Source organism: Ahaetulla prasina, chromosome 4 (assembly GCF_028640845.1).
Source record: "Ahaetulla prasina isolate Xishuangbanna chromosome 4, ASM2864084v1, whole genome shotgun sequence".
In the NCBI taxonomy this organism is placed as follows: Eukaryota; Metazoa; Chordata; class Lepidosauria; order Squamata; family Colubridae; genus Ahaetulla; species Ahaetulla prasina.
The window spans coordinates 26,836,428-26,857,759 of NC_080542.1; the positions used below are offsets into that span (position 1 = coordinate 26,836,428).

Here is a 21,332-nt window from a genome sequence, read left to right on the forward strand (position 1 = left end):
TTTGTTAATGGAGTTTCGCCCCATTTTACGACCTTGCGTGCCACAGTTGTTAAGTGAATCATTGCAGTTGTTAAATTAGTAACAAGGTTGTTAAGTAAATCTGGCTTCCCTATTGACTGCTTGTCAGAAGGTCACAAAAGGGGATCACATGCAGGGGTGAAATGCTACCGGTTTGGACCGGTTTGCCTGAACTGGTAGTAAAAAAATGTTACAAGTTCAGGTGAACCAGTAGTAAAAAAATGCTACTGGTTCGGGCGAACAGGTATTTCCGACAATCAGCTGTGCTGTACAATTTATATTCATTAGAAAGCAGGAAATCCTGCTTTCTAGCGAATCTAAATCATGTGGCACAGCTGTTCCCTCCCCCCTCGCTATTCTATTTACCTTTGCAGACTCAGAAAAGGCTTCTTCATCCCCCTTTTTCAGTGTCGTGCAGTAGCGCCTGCGGTGTGCCTGCGCGTGAAGCACGTGTTTGGCACACATCATGCATGCGTGCACGAAGCTAATCGGTAGCAGACTTCAGAGCATTTCACCCCTGATCACATGACCCCGAGACACTGCAACCATAAATATGAGTCAATTGACAAAGGTCTTAATCTTGATTGATTGATTTATTATTTATTTATTATTTAGATTTTTATACCGTCCTTCTCCCGAAGACTCAGGGCGGTGTACAGCCAGAATAAAAACAGTACAATATACAAATTAAGACAAAAGTTAAAATAACATATTCTATAAATGGCCGAAAATTTAAAACTGTCAAATTTGACCCATAAAATTCATAAAAATACCCCAATTAAAATTATTAAAATTAAAAAAGTTTAAAAATTAAGCCAGTCCCACTTGGATAAACAAGTGCGTTTTCTTTTTTTTTTATTATAAATAATTTTTATTTCCATTTTCCAACATCATATTTATATGCAAACTATTATCTATCATTAATCATTAATCATACTGATTCAGGCCTGCCCGATTGCCACTTCCTTTCTTCACAACCTCCCTCTCTACCCTCTACTACTTTCACATCCTTCATCTCCTTCATTTTACTACTTCCTCTTCTCCTTCTCCACTCCTCCCTTCTTACCCTATCTAACCTTCTTATTCCCCTCCTCCTTCTCTACTCTTTCCTACCTACTTTCTTCCCTCCTTCTACTTCTCTCTCCTTTTCTTTCTGAAATGGCAATCGAGCATCCCCAATATAATTTTAAATTTTATTTTCATATCTTCAAAAATTAGTATGCATTAATAATCAATCCATGTATCATTTCCCCCCCTTCCCCCCTCCCCCTTCCCCCCCCCACAGATTCCCAGAGCAAATACCGGGTATTATGACCAACAATCACAAGCTAAAGTATACAAAATAAACATAACCTCCCACCTTTAAAAATTTAAAACTTTAGATCCCCTCACAATAAAAATAAAGAGATAGGAAAGAATAATAAAAAAGAAAAGAAGAAAAGAAGCAATACCAACTTCACATATTACATCTTCTTACAATCCATTTTTAAAATTAATCCATCTTCTGAAATTCAATTTTTTTCCCCACTTGTATATTCCTTCAAATTTCGTAAGTCCATTTCTCAAATTGCAGTCCATCTTCTCGAACTCAAATTTTCATCACTTATATATTTCTTCAATTGCCATAACATTTAATGTCCGTTCTTCTTACAGTCCATTTTAAAAATTAGTCCATCTTCTAAGATTCAAATTTTTTTTCACCCACTTGTATATTCCTTCAAATTTCATAAGTCCATTTCTTAAATTACAATCCAGCTTCTCAAATTCAAATTTTTATCACTTATATATTTCTTCAATTGTCATAACATTTAATATCCAATCTTCCAATACTACTCCCAATCAAATATCATTTCGAATAAAATCTCTCAAATATAATATTTCCAGCTTAACTTCATAACTTTTACTATCTATAAACATGTCAATTAAAACAAATAATCATTTAAACTACATCCACAATATAACAGTAAACAATTAAAATCATTACATCCACATTATCTAAATTCATAAATTTCACTTTCCATCCTTCACAATTAAATAATATCATCCCATAGATTTATACCATACAAATAGCAAATAACAAAAATCCTATAATTTATATCCTAAACAAATCAATTCCAAAAATTAACCATAATCATCATATTCACATCTTAAACATTCCTCCCCTCTCCCATTCTATTTTCCATCATTTCCAAACCAATTAACTTAGCATCTAACAACAAAGGATTCCCACTCTTTAAAACATTAATATAAAAATGTCTCGCTTTCATAACTGAATTAAGAAAATACTTTCTGCCTCTAAAATTCACTGACAAACCCATTGGGACTTCCCATCTAAAATATATCTGATGTTTCTTAAACTCATCCACTAAAAAAGCAAATTCTCTTCTCTTTCTTAACATTTTAGGAGGAATTTCCTTCATCATTTTTATATCTTGTCCCAATATTTGAAATTTATTTTTATAAAAGGCTTGCAAAATTTCATACCTAACCTTTTTAGATGTAAAATAAATAAATACATCCCTCAGTACTCTATCTTGTCTTGCCCACCAAGAATTAACACGATAAATTCTTTCAATATTAATCTCAAAATCTTCCGGCTCCACACCCTTTATCTGAGCAAAGGCTTGCGTAAAAATCTCTTTTAAATTTTCCTTCCTATTTTGCTTCAAATCTCTCACCCTTATAGCATATTCCATTAATCTATATTGTAATATTACTCTTTCTTCATCTGCCCTATCTACCTTTGCCTGTATATCTTCCATCTTATTATCTAAATTCCAATTGTTTTGATTTTTTTGTATTCCCTCTATTTTCCTTTGCAACTCTAAATTAGCTTTATTAATTTCTGCAAGATCATCCTCCATCTGAATACAAGAGCTTAATATTTGCGCAATTGCATCCTTTGCCATTTTCATTTCCCTCTTCTGCTCTTCCACCACTTCCTTAAAATCCAACATCTCTTTCTCTATTTCATCAAATTTTTGATCTATTTCTAGAAAATGACTCTCCAAAAACTCCTGTAAAGAATTTCTTAATTCCTTTTTGATTTCTTCTTTTAATTTTTGAATCTGAACTGAAGAAATTTCAAAATTTTTAATCTTTTGGCACTATTTGCTTAAAAGCCATTTTAAAAAAAATATATAACTTAATAACAGACCAAGAGAAAAAAAAATATTTAGAAAAGAAAAATTCAAAAAACTTTTCTTCTAAATCACTATAATCCCAAAGAAAAAGAAAAAATATAAATCATAAAATTCTCATTTCTTCCATTTAGTCAGTATCTTCCTGTATATTTTCTATCTTCTATTTCAACACTAGCCGTTAGTAAGCATTTCTACTTTCGTTTTCAGTACACACATTCCACAAAACCGTCATTTGCTTTCTTCTCTCCTATCTTTGCAGCAAATATATCCTCAGGGGCTTACAATCTTCTTACAAACAAGTACTAAAACTCCAGTTTCTGCTCCGTCCACGTTACAATCCATCATAAATCAATTCCTGTCGTGGAAATTGGACGCTTCGTTTGTTTGCCATAAAGGCAAATGTCTCCCCCAGCCAGGAGCTTATCAGGCTATGGAAGGAGAACTCCCCGTAAGCCTCAGAAGCTTATTAGGATGTCTCAACTTCAGCCTGAATGCTCATCTTTCCCTCTTTGCCCGAGGGAAAGAATTCCAAGCTGTCGGACCAAGATTTACGATGTCCTGACAGCTCTACAGACTAGGGAGTTAGCAGCTAAATCATAGCTGCTTCTGCACGAAGCGGAGCCAAACCGGAAGTCCTAACATTAAATTAAGCCAGTCCCACTTGGATAAACAAGTGCGTTTTCAATTCACGGCGAAAGGTCCGAAGGTCAGGTAATTGTCGCAAACCAGGGGGAAGTTCGTTCCAGAGGGTAGGTGCTCCGACAGAGAAGGCCCTTCCCCTGGGGGCCGCCAGCCGACATTGCTTGGCGGACAGCACCCTGAGAAGACCCTCTCTGTGTGAGCGTACGGGTCGGTGGGAGGCATAAGGTAACAGCAGGCGGTCCCGTAAGTACCCAGGCCCTAAGCCATGGAGCGCTTTAAAGGTGGTAACCAACACCTTGAAGCGCACTCGAAAGACCACAGGTAGCCAGTGCAGACTGCGCAGGAGCGGTGTTACACGGGAGCAACATGTGGCTCCCTCAATCACCCGCGCAGCTGCATTCTGAACTAACTGAAGCCTCCGAGTGCACTTCAGGGGTAGCCCAATGTAGAGAGCATTGCAATAATCCAGACGAGAAGTGACAAGAGCGTGAGTGACCGTGCATAAGGCATCCTGGTCAAGGAAGGGCGCAACTGGCAAACCAGGCAGACCTGGTAAAAAGCTCTCCTGGAGACGGCCGCCAAATGGTCTTCAAATGACAGCCGTCCATCCAGGAGAACGCCCAAGTTGCGCACCCTTTCTGTTGGGGCCAATGACTCGCCCCCAACAGTCAGCTGCGGTTACAGCTGACTGTACCAGGGTGCCGGCATCCACAGCCACTCCGTCTTGGAGGGATTGAGCTTAACTCTGTTTCTCCCCATCCAGACCCGTAAGGCTTCCAGGCACTTCGATAGCACTTCGACAGCTTCGTTGGGGTGGCCCGGGGTGGAAAAGTACAGCTGCGTATCGTCAGCGTACAGCTGGTAACTCACCCCGAAGCCACTGATGACCTCGCCCAATAGCTTCATATAGATGTTGAACAGGAGAGGCGAGAGAATCGACCCCTGATGCACCCCACAAGTAAGGCGCCTCGCGGTCGATCTCTGCCCTCCTGTCAACACCGACTGCGACCGGTCAGAGAGATAGGAGGAGAACCACCGATAAACGGTGCCTCCCACTCCCAAATTCTCCAACCGGTGCAGCAGGATACCATGGTCGATGGTATCAAAAGCCGCTGAGAGATCTAACAGGACCAGGGCAGAGGAACAACCCCTATCCCTGGCCCTCCAGAGGTCATCCACCAACGCGACCAAAGCTGTCTCCGTACTATATCCAGATCGGAAGCCGGACTGGAATGGGTCTAGATAGACAGCTTCATCCAGGTACTGGGGAAGCTGCCATGCCACCACACTCTCTACAACCTTCGCCACAAAGCGAAGGTTGGAGACTGGACGATAATTTCCCAAAATAACTGGGTCCAGGGAAGGCTTCTTGAGGAGGGGTCTCACCACCGCCTCTTTCAAGGCGGCGGGGAAAACCCCCTCCAACAATGAAGTATTTATAATTCCCCAGAGCCAGCCTCATGTCACCTCCTGAGTGGCCAGGACCAGCCAGGAGGGACACGGGTCCAGTAAACATGTGGTGGCATATAACCTCCCCAGTAGCCTGTCCACGTCCTCGAGAGCCACGTGATCACGTGACCATGGAAATGCTGTAATGGTTGTCTATGTGAAAAACGTTCATGTCAGTTTTTTCAGTGCCATTGTAACTTCTAAAGATCACTAAATGAACTGCCACAAGTCAAGAACTACCTGTACTTCCTTAAGAGGAGGAACACCAAACCAAACGGGGCAGAAGCATCTGTGTGTGTGTGTTTAAAAAGGTCAAGATAGTGGCTGTGACTGTGCAATTGAGGCCCCATCATTTTTTATATATAATTCAATGGAAACAATATGAAGCTGGCAAATATATAGTAAAATGACATTTTTTTTTGTGGGACTTGTGGAGAAAAACAGACCAAATTCAAAGTCCTACTTAATTACAACAGTTTGGCTTGTTTCACCAGAATAGAATAATATAAGATGGAACAAGCCCAGCATTGTTTTGGGTTAAAATGTGTCCTTTTATGCTCCAATACAGTTTGTTTTTCATGTTTGTATGCAAGTCTCACTCTTACCGTATATACTCGAATATAAGCCGATCCGAGTATAAGCCGAGGTCCCCAATTTTACCCCAAAAAACTGGGGTAAACTGGGGACTCGAGTATAAGCCGAGGGAGGGAAATGAGGCAGCTACCGGTCAGGGAAAGCCTCCCTCCCTCAGCCGAGAAGGCTGGCGGCTCCCCCGCCCCGCCCTCTCACTGCACCGGCAGGGCTTCCCCGCGCTAATGCAAAAGCCCGCCAAGTTTGCACCATCCGGTATAATGTGAAAAAAAGAAGAAAAAAAAAACCTCGAGTATAAGCCGTATATACTCGAGTATAAGCCGAGGGGACGTTTTTCAGCACAAAAAACGTGCTGAAAAACTCAGCTTATACTCGAGTATATACGGTAATTCAATTGAGCATGTTGTTCAAATAAGACCATAAAGATTATTTGCACTACATTTAACAATGTATGTATATATGAAGAGTCACAAGTCCCACTGAGACCAACTGATTACAATAATCACCTCCTGGATCAGTATTTTTCCAACTTGGCAACTTTAACATAGATGACTGGGAATTCTGGGACTTGGAGTCCACACATCTTAAAGTTGCCAGGTTTGAAAAACACTACCTTAGGTTAACTTACAAGAGACTGTAGTCCATTATCAGGCCCAGCTCTAGACATGTTGATGCCCTTGGCATATTATGGTTTTGTTCATCTTCCAATTTTCTCAGAAATGACGATTTTCTTCATGGTTTTTAGCTTTAGGTTTTTAGTTTTAGGGTTTCCTACTCATTTTTTCCTTTTCCTGGACATTTTTCCCTATTTACTCTGAATTACAGTAAATAATTTTAATTACATCAGCACCCATTGTGGTCATATGAGAGCCATTCTGTGAAATTATATTTAACCCTTGAGTGGACGACTGGCATGAAGCATGCTCTACTGCCACTTATAACTTTAATAAGCTGTTGGTCACATGACTTGCTCATCCTGTGATTCTCTCATTCAGCAATTTAATGTCAACACTCTGTCTAATATGCTCAGCTTTCTGAAGACTCTAGCTGTAATAATAATTTTTCAGGACTTGCAACCTCTGGTTAGTTAGCTATTTACTATCGCTTATCTGACTTTGTGGGTATTTTCAAAAAGCATGGAAAGAAAATGTTCTAAAGCCATAAGCAAAGATTATCAGATTTTATACTTGTGTATTTTGGAAGTTTTTTTCAATTTTGGCATTCTCTAAAATTTGGTGCCCTAGGATACTGCCTGAATTGCGTTGGCATAGAACCAACACAGCCATTAAGAAAAGACAGGTTGAAGACCTAGAATTGCACTTACTTTGCTGCTTAGAAACAGAATTATATCAACAAAGAAATATTATACTCTGGAAATTTGTCCCACTAGCAAACATGCTTACAGGTAGTTATCGAGTTATGGCCAAATTGGAGCCTGCCGATTACAGTCGCAAGTGGTGATGGGAGGCCAAGCCTTGCTTATGATGAGATGGGGACGGGGGAGAAAAGTGAGGGGTTGCTACAATGGCCCTGCAATTAGCCATAAGGGCGAATCCAGGGGTGGGATTTGTAATGTATTTGAATTATAGGAGGGAAATTTGGGCGGGAAAATGCACGTTGCTGATTGGCTGATGCCTCAGCCAAAATACTATTTAAAGAGGAGTTTTTGCTGGGATCACAGTAAACCAAAGAGCTGTTGTCACTTGTATCGTCTCCTGCCTCTTCATTGCCCGAACTTAACATTGGCGACGAGGATGGGATTTTGAAGGCAGTGAGACTAGGAAAAGAGCTGAAGGAACAACTTATTTTCAAACCCAGCCAGTATCAAGAGCGGATACATAGCGATGTCTAGCTATACGCCGCCAGCACCATTCGACCCAGCCAAGGAGAAATGGGGGTCGTACATGGCTCGTTTCAAGTGTTTCCTCGAAGCTAACGAACTGCAAGGAGTATCGGATAATCGGAAGCGCGCTTACTTCCTGAGCCACTGTGGGCCAGAAGTCTTCGATACCGCCGAATCGCTGTCGAAACCAGTGCCTGTTCAGTCGGTGCCATGGCAAACGCTACAGACGACGTGCCGGTGCCGTCGAAGTTTGTACAACGGTTCGAGTTGAGGCAAAGAGTTCAGCGAGAGGGTGAATCGATAAGCGTGTACATGGCCGCATTAAGGAAAGCCGCAACCCACTGTGAGTATAGAGACTTGGAGGACACTTTATTAGAACAACTCATTTGTGGGGTCAGGGACATCCGACTACAGAGGCGGCTGCTGTCGAAAAGCAACCTAACCCTAGCGATAGCCCTGGATGAGGCCAGGGCACACGAGATGTCCACCAAAGCGCGTCACGTCCGTCAGAGTGAAATATGGACAATTCAAGAAAACTCTGCCGATCACCATCGTAGATGGAAACCTGCCCAGTTTGCTAGGTCTGGACTGGTTCAGAGCCTTGGGCATGGGAATAACCGGGGTTCACAGAAGCGAAGTCAACCTGAAGGACGAACTGTTGAGAGAATTCGAGGACATTTTCCAAGACAGCCTGGGCAAGTACGTGGGGACCCCCATTTCATTCAATTTGGACCCCCAGGTGGCTCCCATTAGATTAAAAGCTAGGAGGGTCCCATTCGCCCTCAAACCCAAGATTGACAGGGAACTAGACAAATTAGTAAGCCAGGGAATACTAGTCCCTGTCAACCATGCAAAATGGGAGATACCAATAGTGACCCCAGTCAAACCGGACGGATCAGTCTGGATTTGCGCTGACTATAAGGCAACGCTTAACAAAGCATTGCAAAAGAGTGCTTACCCCGTTCCCGTAGTGCAACATTTGTTGCACTTGTTAGGGCAGGGACAGGTCTTTGCCAAACTTGATCTGGCTCAAGCCTACCAACAATTACCGGTTGACAACGGAATGGCCGAAGCGCAGACGATTGTCACACATCGGGGCACTTTTAAATGCACTCAACTTCAGTTCGGAGTTAGTGTAGCCCCCGGGTTATTCCAAAACCTAATGGAATGACTCCTACAAGTTCTACCGGGAGTAGTTCCATATTTTGACGATGTACTGGTATCAGCAGAAAACTTGGAAGAATTAGGGATCAAATTGCAGAAGGTTTTGGGCATTTTCAGGTCTGCGGGGCTTAAGGTTAAACTCAACAAATGCCAGATAGGAGTTGAATCTGTAGAATTCTTGGGTTACCGGATAGATAAGGAAGGCATCCACCCAACTGAGAGCAAAGTGCGAGCCATTAGAAAGGCTCCAACCCCAAAAAACAAAACAGAATTACAAGCATTTTTGGGGCTTGTAAACTTCTATGCGGTATTTTTAAAAAATAAGGCAATGGTAGCCGAATCGCTACATAAACTGCTAGCGAAAAAATCTGTTTGGACTTGGGACAGGGTTGAGGCTAAGGCATTTGAAGGCGTTAAGAATCTCTTGTCCAGTGATAGCCTTCTAATTCAGTACAATGGGACGTTGCCACTGGTACTAGTTTGTGATGCATCACCCTACGGGGTAGGGGCTGTCCTCAGCCATAGGTTACCGAACGGTTCAGAAGCCCCTATCGCATATTTTTCCCGCACGATGTCCGCAGCGGAAAGGAACTATAGCCAACTAGACTGGGAAGCCCTGGCTATAGTTTCTAGGGTTAAAAAATTCCACGAGTACCTGTTTGGTACTTTGGTACAATTTGAAATAGTCACAGACCACAGACCTTTATTGGGACTCTTGGCGAAGGCCGTCCAACACCGGTTGCGTTATCACCCAGGCTGACCCGTTGGACTATTTTCCTGGCAGCATATTCATACAAACTGTCTCACCAACCGGGCAAGGACTTGGGACATGTGGATGCTTTAAGTAGATGCCCGTTGCCCGACCCCAGGGACGCCCGTCTTGTTAATTGACTTTTTGGACTCTGGCCCAGTCACATCTATGGAAGTGACTAGGGCATCTTACAAAGACATTGTCGTAAGAACTGTGATCAGTTGGGTGCAGAGGGGATGGCCTGCTGCACCGGGGGATCGTTTCAAAGAGTTTACAAAAAAGCGTTCGGAACTGTCGGTACAAGGGGGTTGTCTGTTATGGGGGGATAGAGTGGTTATTCCGGAGAAATTATGAGGGCATGTGTTGGAACTATTGCATGTGGGCCACCCGGGGATTGTGAGGATGAAAAGCCTAGCGAGAAGTTACATGTGGTGGCCACAAATGGATAAAGACATTAGCGACCGGGTAGGGAAATGCCAAGCATGTCAAAAATCAAGGCCACTACCCCCAACAGCCCCCATAAGGGATTGGGAGAAACCCCAGGGTCCTTGGTCCAGGATCCACATAGATTTTGCCGGGCCATTCCATGGGCAGACCTTCTTAATTGTGGTAGATGCCTACTCGAAGTGGTTAGAAATTTTACTCATGAAAACCACAACAGCGGAAGCTGTAATCACAGTCTTGAGGCATCTATTTGTGACACACGGGTTGCCCGACACTCTAGTGTCCGATAATGGCCCACAATTCACAGCCACCCAGTTTGAGGGGTACTTGGCAGAAGAGGGCATCTGACATGTCCTCTCGGCGCCTTTCCACCCGGCGATGAACGGACTTGCAGAATGTTTCGTACGCAGTGCCAAGGAAGCGCTATCTAGAATTAGCCCAGGAGATTGGCAATCCAAAATTGATACCTTCCTGGCAGTCCAACATAGAACTCCCTGTGTGACCACCGGCCGCAGCCCATCGGAGTTATTAATGGGTAGAAGACTCCGGTGCCCCCTAGATCGGTTAAACCCAACATACTCCCCTGATGGGTACCAAAGCACAAAGGGAAGAACCAGAACAATGACAACAGGTGACCCGGTATGGGCACATAACTATAGTGAGGGCCCAGCGTGGCTAAAGAGAACAATTGTAGGAGTGATGGGCCCAAAGTCATACATAGTGGACATGAGGGATGGCCGAGTGTGGAGACGCCACATAGATCAATTACGAAAAAGAATACAAAACAATCCAGAAACCAAACAGCCAGACCCTGACTACCCAATACTTGAACCAACAGCTAACTCAACCCCGAGGCGATCGGAGGACTTAGCTGAGTCTGAAGAAGTCCAGCGACGCCAACCGGCTCCTCCAGAGGACAGCAGGGACGACTCTGACAATAATCCAGGGCCGGATGGCCCAGAGGAGGAGCTGGGAGGAACAAACAGTCCCTCCGACCAGCTTGATTCACTCCCAGGGAATGAATTGCGCAGGTCAGAAAGAGTTAGGAGACGCCCTGTCTACCTGCGTGACTACGTGGAAAAATAACATGCAAATGTTATGCAAAAAACTATGTAAATATGGTAAAATGTGTTCTGGGAGGGAAGGAGTGTAATGTATTTGAATTTTAGGAGGGAAATTTGGGCGGGAAAATGCACGTTGCTGATTGGCTGATGCCTCAGCCAAAATACTATTTAAAGAGGGGTTTTTGCCTGTTGGCTTTTGCTGGGATCACAATAAACCAAAGAGCTGTTGTCACTTGTATCGTCTCCTGCCTCTTCATTGCCCGAACTTAACAGGATTCAAGTAATTTAACAACCGGTTCTCTGCCCTAATGATTTCTTCCAACAACCAGTTTGCCAAACTGCTCAGACAGTTAACAACCGGTTCTCCCAAAGTGGTGCGAACTGGCTGAATCCCACCACTGGGCGAATCCACTTGAATATTGTGCACATGATTGTGGGGGTGAATGGTTTCAGTGGCTGTGACTTTCAAACCAGCTTTGGGGAGGAGGGGTGTCCATCAAAGAGTTACTGGTTGTAAATCATGAACTACTTGTCCTTACTTTTACATTTTTTGATTCCCATTTTAATTTTCTTTCAGATGTTCCTTTCCTGTTTGGAGACAGAAGGCTTAATTTTCAGTAATTAGACAGAAGTCCAAAGTTATAAAAACTAAAAAATACTTCTCAAATAAAAAATCTCTAACTTGTTGTTTTCATAAGATGGTACAAGTGATTCCCTCCCAAACATCAGTGTTTTTATTATAATATAAGTTCTGTTGGTTCTATTTGCAACAATTACTAGTTATAATAACAGTTCTCCCCAATATATATTACTGTTTCTTTACAAGCAGTGATGTGATACAATGTGTTCCTTAAATTTTTACTATATTTCCCTGTCCCTTACCTTTCATTCTGCTAATATGAAAATTACTTTGGAGAACTCAATTTTTGCACTATCCACAATAGATTTTGGATTTATTAAGTCTGTTGCCTAAGCCGTGGTATTTTTACTGGCAAATCAAGCTTTGTCTTGAATAATGTGTGGAAATATTAGGTGTTATTGAGTTTCATCCACATCTCTTTCTAGGTTTATCTTTCTGCATCATGGGGGTGAGCCGAGGATGTTTGCTTTGTGTTAAAGTGAAAATGTTTCTGTTCAATCTCATCTTCTGGGTAGGTATGGCAAGTCTGTATCTCTATAATGAATTTGAGTGATTTTAAAGTTGAATTAAAGTTGATTTTAAAGCTGAAATAATGCATCAGAGAGCCTTCCTGTGCAACAAGCTATCTTCATCCCTTACAAGTCAGCGGATCTATTCCAGATTAGGAATACTTTCTATTAATTACTATTCTGTCATCCATCCATCCATCCATCTATCTATCTATCTATCTATCTATCTATCTATCTATCTATCTATCTATCTATCTATCTATCTATCTATCATCTATCCATCCATCCATCCTGTTTTCTCGAAAATAAGACATCCCATGATATTAAGCCCAATTGGGCTTTTGAGTGTGTGCACTAAAATAAGCCCCCCCTCCCCAAAAATATTTAGACGCAGACCTGGAAATCAGGTAAGATGGCAAGAAGAGCCCATCTTGCTTCATGTACCCCAAAATAAGATGACCTCCCCGAAAGTAAGGCCAAGTGCTTATTCTGGGTTCAAAAAAATATAAGATGGGGTGTTATTTTTGGGAAAACACGATATCTCTATCTATCTATCTATCTATCTATCTATCTATCTATCTATCTATCTATCTATCTATCTATCATTATCTATCTATCTATCTATCCCTCCCTCCCTCCCTCCCTCCCTCTAATTTAACAATTAATGTGACTGAGGACAAATTATGAGAAACAAGCAAGATATAAAGAACGATCATCAATGAACAACAATAATAGATGATCTAGTTCATATGCATATTATCTCCTGGATGGGAACTTACTATTATAATAACTTTAATTATAATTTATGAAACTTATAGGCCACCCAACTCTCAAGAGCTCTGAGCAGCTCAGAATAATTAAAAAATTATAATAAATCAATAAAGATAAAGATGGCAAGCACACTATGGTGAAATGTCTCATTTTCCCCGACTGAAAGGCTGGGTAAGAAAACCAGGTCTTCATGGGTCTTCTAAACAACAGCAGAGTTATAACTCTTGTCTTGTAGGAGTGATGTGAGATTAAATGAAGTACAGTGCAGAGTCTATTTACTGCAGGGGTGGGTTCTAAACATTTTTACTACCGGTTCTGTGGGTGTGGCTGGGAAGGAGATGACTGAGTGGGCGTGGCCAACTTGACATCACTCATGCACTCAGTCACATGACCCCCCTCCCACCAAGCCACGCCCACCAAAGGTGGTGAAAATTTTTGAGACTTTTTGACACTTTTTTTTTTGACACTCTGGCCCCATATCCAGGGTGGGATGCAGGAGGGTGGCAGTGGTCATCTCGTCTTTCCCTCCGTTGCCCTTCCAGGCCAAAAAGCGCCCCTTCTCGCCTCTGATGGGCCTTCCCTGTGGTTGCAGCCAGAGTGGGCAGGCCAGGGGCGATGGCAACGGCAGAGTTCGGCACTTGGGGATGGCAAGGTTAGCACACTCCCAGCCGTGCCCTGCGTGGCCTCTGCCGGCTCAGCTTCAGCCCAGACGCGCCAAGGAACTGTGGGGAGCCTCCTGCATGTTGAACCCCCCCCCAGCCTTTGCCTGCACCTCTGTGTCATTTTCGGGCACCCAGCTTACTGGGCTGCCCCCGTCCCTGTTGTGGCTCCAACAGCGGCAGTTTTGGGAGACGCTGGCAGCACGGAGGTGTGGGCGAAGGTTGGGGGATGGTGCAACACACGGGAGGCTCCCCACAGTTCCTCAGCTTGTCTGGGCTGCAGCTGAGTCCTCTACTCTGAGCCGGTGGACAGAGGCACCCCTCCCCAGCCAGATCTTTCTGGATTTGACTTGGAGGAAAGCGCAGTTCATGGCTGCTACATTTTACTGTGCTGGACGAGCGAAGAGGAAGAAACAGCCAGTGGAGAGAACAGAGCTGCTCCAGTCCACATGTTCTCCAGGTCAGCAGCTGTTTCCTTCATTACTCTTTATGAGAAAGCGTTTGGTGCAGCACAGCAAAATTTAACAGTCATGAGCCATGCTATCTCCTAAGTGTTGTGGGCAGCAGAGGGAAACAGCAGCTTTTCTCTGCACAGAGCTTTTCGGATGAGACTTGGAGAAAAGCACGGCTCATGGCTGTTAAATTTCGCTGTGCTGCGCCAAACGCTTTCCCATAAAGAGTAACGAAGGAGAGAAAAAGCTGCTAACCTGGAGAACAAATGGCCTGGAGCAGCTCTGTGCTTTCCACTGGCTGTTTCTTCCTCTTTGCTCATCCAGCACAGCGAAATGTAGCAGCCATGAGCTGCGCTTTCCTCCAAGTCAAATCCAGAAAGATCTGGCTGGGGAGGGGTGCCCCCGTCCACTGACTCAGGGCAGAGGACTCAGCTGCAGCCCAGATGAGCCGAGGAACTGCGGGGAACCTCCACGCCATTTTCGGGGACCCCACCTCCCAGCCTTCGCCTGTGCCTCTGTGCCATTTTCGGGCGCCCAGCTTACTGGGCTGCCCCCGTTCCTGTCGCGGCTCCAACAGTGGCAGCTTCGGGAGTCGCTGGTGGCACAGAGGCGCAGGCAAAGGCTGAGAGGAGGGTGCAACACATGGGAGGGCTGAGCCCGCTCCCCTTTGCCTCCTCACACTTGTTTACCCATCTCAGAGAGCTCTGGCTACGTGGAGGATCTGGCCGCCTTCCTCGCCGGCGTTGCTCCTGAGCAAACTCTTCTGTCCTCAGCTGTTGCGATGAAGCGGCAGCTCCGGGTGCACCACGCCTGCTTCATTCTCTTTTGAGAGCAGCTTTGCAAAGAGAACGAAGCGGGCGTGGTGCACCCGGAGCTGCCGCTTCTTTGCAACAGCCAAGGACCTCTTCCGCTTGGAGCTCCAAGCTGTGGGGAAAGGGGGCGGCTGCAACGCTGACAGCTCCGGAGGGCCTCCTTCCCTCAGTGGTTTGGTTTTTTTTATGTTGTCTAGGCGGCTATGCCGACTTTCTCCTTAAAGGCTGCTCCGCACCTTTTGATCTTTCTCAGGTGCAGAGAAAAGCGACCTTGTGAAGGGACCAAGCCTGCTGATGAACTTGGAAGCCAAGAGGCTTCTTTTCCACCCAGCCATTGGCACGGGCCGCCAAAAAGACCTCCAGTCACTGCTGCCATCTTTGCGCATGTGCAGCTTTCTTCTCATTGGCTGAAGGACTTTTTGGCGCTCAGTGGCCAGGCAGGTGAGAGGCTTCTTTGCCAGCCAGCCACTTCCCAGCTCTGGTCAGCTTACCTTCCGACGGATGCGTCGGGTGGTCGAGGAAGTAGCGACCGGGGAACCAGTTGGGGGTGTGGCCAGAATGCCCTTACTACCGATTTGGGGAACTAGTCCCTAAAGTTACTACCTATTCGGTAGAACCGGGCACAACTGGTAGGAACCCACCACTGTTTTACTGATTCCATATCGTCATGAAAAAAACAATCTTAAAACCTGGCTTTTACTTTCCTGTGCTCCTCATTGGCTGAACTCCTCTGATGTCATGGAATGTTTATAAACATTGGAACTCCACAACAATTGAACATTAGAATTGTTTCCATTGCGGAAGTGGAAGATCCTTTGAGATGGTAGGGAGAGATTTGATAAACTGGAAAGGCAAAAATTAATTGTTGGGAATTAAACTAATTATTTCTCCTGCAACTGTATCCTGGAATACGATGAGAAGAGTCCAGTCTCCATTTCTTGATTATGTGAATGTGCTTCTCCTTTGTCTCTCCCTTTAGCTGGGTGGCTGTGGTGTGCTTGGCGTGGGCATATGGCTGGCCGCCACCCAGGGGCGCTTTGCTACCTTATCCTTCTCCTTCCCATCGTTGTCAGCAGCAGGACTCTTCATGGCAACAGGTGCCATAATTATGGTGGTGGGGTTCCTTGGTTGCCTGGGGGCAGCCACAGAACATCGATGTCTCCTGCTGACGGTGAGTAGCATCTCTGTGGACCATACTCTATGCACAAACAAGAATCAGATGGAATGAATGTTAAATAAAGCCATTGGCAGAAGCAAGAACTACTTCTGGTCAGGGAAGGTGGTATCTACAGGACTTAATCTGAAGCAAGATTTGTTTACAGTACCTATTTAAAGACCAGGGATCCTTGGTCTTGGAATATAATTCATCAGCAATAAATTTCTGAGCAGGGATATCTCCAAGAAGAGAATAAAAAAATGAAGATGGCGACCCCCACCATGTGATTGATACTCCTGTTTTTTTCTGCTCTCCCAAATTGATTGCATTTCAGACAACCTCCCTAGGAATTGTTTTCGGTCTTTTGGATGCATGACTCTACTTGGTTTTTTTTCTTCTGAAACATTTATTCTTTTGTGCTGGATCTTTTTATATAATATACTGCAAGGCAAGGGATTTCTTTTCCTGTGTTCATATATAAATTACAGTAGGGATTTATCTATGGAGATTCTCAGTCATCCAGGTCATGGTTGTACCCAAACCATGGTTTGGGAAGCATGGTTGTGCTTTTTTTTTTTTTTTTGGGCTGAAGAAGCTTCTTGGATGAGGAGTGAAACATCTTCAAAGAAAAAACAGAAAGTCTAGTTGCCTCTTGGAAAAAAAGCACCTTTGGTACAGTAGGGATTGTTTGAAGTAAAAAATGGGTGTAAAGGCTTTAATGAAATAAATTAATAATAGAATTTAAAAACATGCACTTTTGGGGTGTTGGTTACGTGCAGGGATGTAATTGGCAGCTAGGGAGCATATCTGGAGAGCATCAGGTTAAGGAAGGTTATGTTCCAAGGTATTTTTCTAACAGAAAAATCCTGTGAATCCATTAAAAACATTGAGCAGAAAGGTTCACATGATGGAAATAGTCCTAGCTAAGATATGTACATAACTGTATACCAGTAGTCCTCGACTTAGAACAGTTCATTTAGTGACCATTCAAAGTTACAATATTGAAAATAATGACTTATGACTTACCATATTTTTCAGAGTATAAGGCACACTTTTTTTCCTCACTAAAAGAGGGTGAAAATTTGGGTGCGTTTTATACACTGAATGTAGTCCCGCCCACCCGCTGGCCCCCATCCTTTGGCCTCTGCCTCCTAGCAATTTACCTCCTTGCAGCAAACAGCCTGTTTCAGCTTCAGCACAGCCTGATCAGCACAAGCAGCTGATTGTTGGTTGGATCGGCCTCCCAACCCTCAGCTGTTTCAGGCTGCAGGGATTGCCATTGCCAATTGCTGCATGGGCCTCTGCTGTTTGCTGCAAGGAGGCAAATTGCTGAGAGGCAGAAAGGTTGTAAAATGGGGCAAAATTCATTTCACAAATGTCTTGCTTAGCAACAGGAATTTTGAGCTCAGTTGTGGTCATAAGTCAAGGATTACCTGTATAAATATAAAACATGTACCTAAATATAAACCCGTCCATCCTGGATTGATCAATTTATGTGTTTTTCTTTAGTTCTTCATGGTCCTTTCTACCCTCTTTCTGCTCGAACTAGTTGGGCTGCTAGTTTTTTTCACTTGCCGGGATAAGGTAAGGATCCTTATTTCCATATATATTAAAAAATTTTTTAGAAGGAATGCGGTAAAATGCTAAGGAGATTGCTTAAAGAAAATCCTCAGTGCTCTTCATTACAGCCGATTATGGCATCACCAATATCAGAAATGTGAATATGAAATCACAATATGAATTCCAAGTATCCAAAGAGGTATGTAATACAGACTGAATGTCTATCTCAATTTCATGAAATGAGGAAAGAATCCATTGCACAGGTAGTCCTCGACTTACAAGCATTCTTTAGAGACTGTTTCAAGTTACAGTGATTTATGACTGGTCCTTGGACTTACTACTATTTCAGCATCCGCAGTCACATGATCAAAATTCTGGCACCAGGCAACTGGGATGTATTTATGATAGTTGCAGTATCCTTTGGTCATGTGGTCACGTTTTGCACCCTCAAAAATTTTCCTATTCTTTTTTTAAAACCAAAAGAATTGGGATTAAAAACAAAAGATTTTGTACTGGCTAAGTCATCTTCTTTACTACTGCATGGTCAAGAGATCATGTCAGTCATACATAGTTTGGTGCCATGTGTCAGAAAATATAATATTTAATAGTCGTATACTAATACAGTCATACTAGCCATTTATTCCTATCTTAATGTGTCCAGAACTGATGATGATAATAATGATGTTATGAGAGAGGAAAAAAATATGCAGGTTTACTTTCAATATCTCCTGTTTTCCAAGTATTTTAATATCAAGTTTCCCTATCCAGGACTCTAACCAGCCCAAAGCACCCATAGGACATTCCAACTCCCCTCAATTTGGGGGGGGGGGAAGGTCTCTTAAAAACCACTGTGAGGACTGAAAACTTGGTTCATTGATACTTCCCTTACCCAGAGGCATTTACTTATGATACTAAATAAATCCATTGGTGTGTGTATTATGTCTTTCCTCCAGTTTGATCGATATGCCCAGTCCAACCTCAAGGAAGGACTCAAGCTCTATGGCACAGATGACAACGCGGGGTTAACCAAAGCATGGGACCTGGCTCAAAATGAGGTGAGTGCATTAAGAAAAATGGTTTAATGTGGTACCTACCTGGTTTGAAACCATTGGGAGTTTTTCCTGACATCAGGCACAAACATACACATGCCGCCCCCCCCCTTTCCTTCTTACCTTCTTTCCTTGCAGTTCCGTTGTTGCGGGGTACGAAACTACACCGATTGGTTTGAGGTGCGGAATAGCACTTGGGTTCCTGAGTCCTGCTGCTTACAGCGAAGCGATGATTGTCAAAGGGACAGTACCAGCTGGTGGAAAGAGGTGAGATGGCAACAAAGGATTGTGCTGAAGATGATTTATACTGATAGAAGGGAGTATTTGTAGCTTAAGGCTTGAACGGTGCAGTCCTTGGTGCTCCCGTGAGCTTGGTAGTTTTCGTGCGGACGTTTCATTACCAAACTCGGTTAATGTCATCAGCGCACGGAGATTATTGGGAATTCCCTTTCCTGCAGTGTTTTCCAAACGGGCACTTTCTCTAAGAGAGTCTGTAAAATTCACTGCCAGACTGAAGCACAGAGAATTGTGGGAGGCCCTGCAGACATCTCCTTCCTGCATGGATGGCCTTTTAGATTCCTCAATCCCAATGCACTTGGTTTATGCAACAATGCATAAAGGGCTGCGGTGTGGCTCAGGCTGTAAGAAGCCTGTTATTAAAACCAGCTGCCTGCAATTACTGCAATTACTGCAGGTTCAAGCCCCACCAGGCCCAAGGTTGACTCAGCCTTCCATCCTTTATAAGGTAGGTAAAATGAGGACCCAGATTGTTGGGGGCAATAAGTTGACTTTGTAAATATACAAATAGAATGAGACTATTGCCTTACACACTGTAAGCCGCCCTGAGTCTTCGGAGAAGGGCGGGATATAAATGTAAATTAAAAAAAACAAACCAAAAAAAAAACAATGCACCACCTGAAATTCTACCTTGCTGCTGCTGGTCCTCTTCTCTGTTCATGATTTTTAAGAACGTCTATTAATTTTAACAGTAGATAACAATAGCATGTATAGTAAGCATGTACAGGTAGTCCTTGACTTACGATCATGGTTGAGCCAAACATTTCTGTTGGTAAGTGAGTTTTGCCCCATTTTATGACCTTTCCTGCCACAGTTGTTAAGTGAATCACTGCAGTTATTTAGGGACGCAGCTGTTAAGCAAATCTGTTTTCCTCATTGACTTTGTTTGTCAGACGGCCACATGACTCCAAGACCCTGCAACTGTCACAAATACACGCCAGTTGCCAAGCATCTGAATTTTGATCATGTGACCATGGGGCTGCCGCAATGGTGGCATGAAAAATGGATAAATAAGTCATTTTTTTCTGTGCCATTGTAACTTCACTAAACCAGGGGTTTAGTTTTGCTGGCTGAGGAATTCTGGGAGTTGAAGTCCACAAGTCTTAAAGTTGCCAAGTTTGGAGACCTCTGCACTAAACTAACAGCTATAAGTTGAGTTGTAAATTGGGACTAATTTAGATCTATGTACAGATCTACTCCCAATTCTAAAACAGAGAGAACCTTTTTCTGATTCCTGTCATGTTTCCCAAATTTACTTCTGAAAGTAGAATGCCTCTATGCTCAAGGAGGAGCTGAAAAGTGCTAGTGGAAATTATTTGCTGATCTTTTCCAGAAGCAGAGTTAATGGCAATACAGGTAGCCCTCGACTTACAACAGTTCATTTAGTGACTGTTTGAAGTCACAACAGCACTGAAAAAAAGTGGCTTATGACCATTTTTCACGCTTAACGACCATTGCAGCATCCTCTTGATCTCATGATCAAAATTCAGATACTTAGCAGCTCATATTTATGATGATTGCAGTGTCCCAGAGTCATGTGATCATTTTTTGAGACCTTCTGATTAGAAAAGTCTAGGGGCAAGCCCGATTCACTTAATAACCGTGTTACTAACTTAATAGCTATAGCGATGCACTTAACAACTGTGGCAATAAAAGTTGTAAAATGGGGCAAATTGTATGTAACAACCATCTTGTTTGGCAATGGAAACTTGGGGCTCTATTGTGGTTGTACGTCAAGGACTACCTGTATACAAGCAGCCCTCAACTTACAACCGCAAATGAGACCAGAATTTTTATTGCTAAGCAGTAAGGTTGTTAGGTGGGTCATGCCTGATGACTTTTTTGCCACAGTTGTTAAAGGAATCACTGCAGCTGTTGAGTGAATTCTGCTTGACTTTGTCGGTTGAAATCTAACTGGAAAGGTCACAAATGGTGGTCACATGGTCCTGGGACACTGCAAAAATTGTGAATACATGTTGGTTTCCACATGCCTGAATGCTGAGCATGTGACCATAGGGATGCTGGTTGTAAGTCACTTTTTTCAGTGCTGCCATAACTCTGGACAATGACTAAAAGAAAGGCCAAAAGTCGAAAATTATCTGTATGGGACATTCCTCCCAAGATTTCCTAACTACTGTTTCATGTGCTTCTGTTTATTTTGTCCTTTTCCTTGCAGCCTTGCTATGAGAAGGTGAAACGTTGGCTAGCGGAGAACATCTTTGCAATGGGCATTTTTGCTGCCTGTATCATTGTTGTCCAGGTGAGATGGTTAAAGCACAAGTGGTAGATGAAGTAATTTTGACCTGTGTTTTTCTCAA

At 43.4% G+C, this 21,332-nt stretch overlaps 1 protein-coding gene across 1 annotated transcript in view; it reads left to right on the top strand.

The window, feature by feature from the left end:
• The window catches only part of LOC131197296 (tetraspanin-4-like), a 32,529-nt gene that overhangs the window by 3,603 nt on the left and 7,594 nt on the right, over nt 1-21,332 (top strand). The window contains exons 2-7 of the mRNA XM_058181175.1: nt 12,175-12,260; nt 15,932-16,123; nt 17,618-17,692; nt 18,622-18,723; nt 18,856-18,984; nt 21,191-21,274. Of these exons, the coding sequence (XP_058037158.1) occupies nt 12,192-12,260; nt 15,932-16,123; nt 17,618-17,692; nt 18,622-18,723; nt 18,856-18,984; nt 21,191-21,274 (651 nt within the window). The 5' untranslated portion in view covers nt 12,175-12,191. The remainder of the gene's footprint in view (nt 1-12,174; nt 12,261-15,931; nt 16,124-17,617; nt 17,693-18,621; nt 18,724-18,855; nt 18,985-21,190; nt 21,275-21,332) is intronic.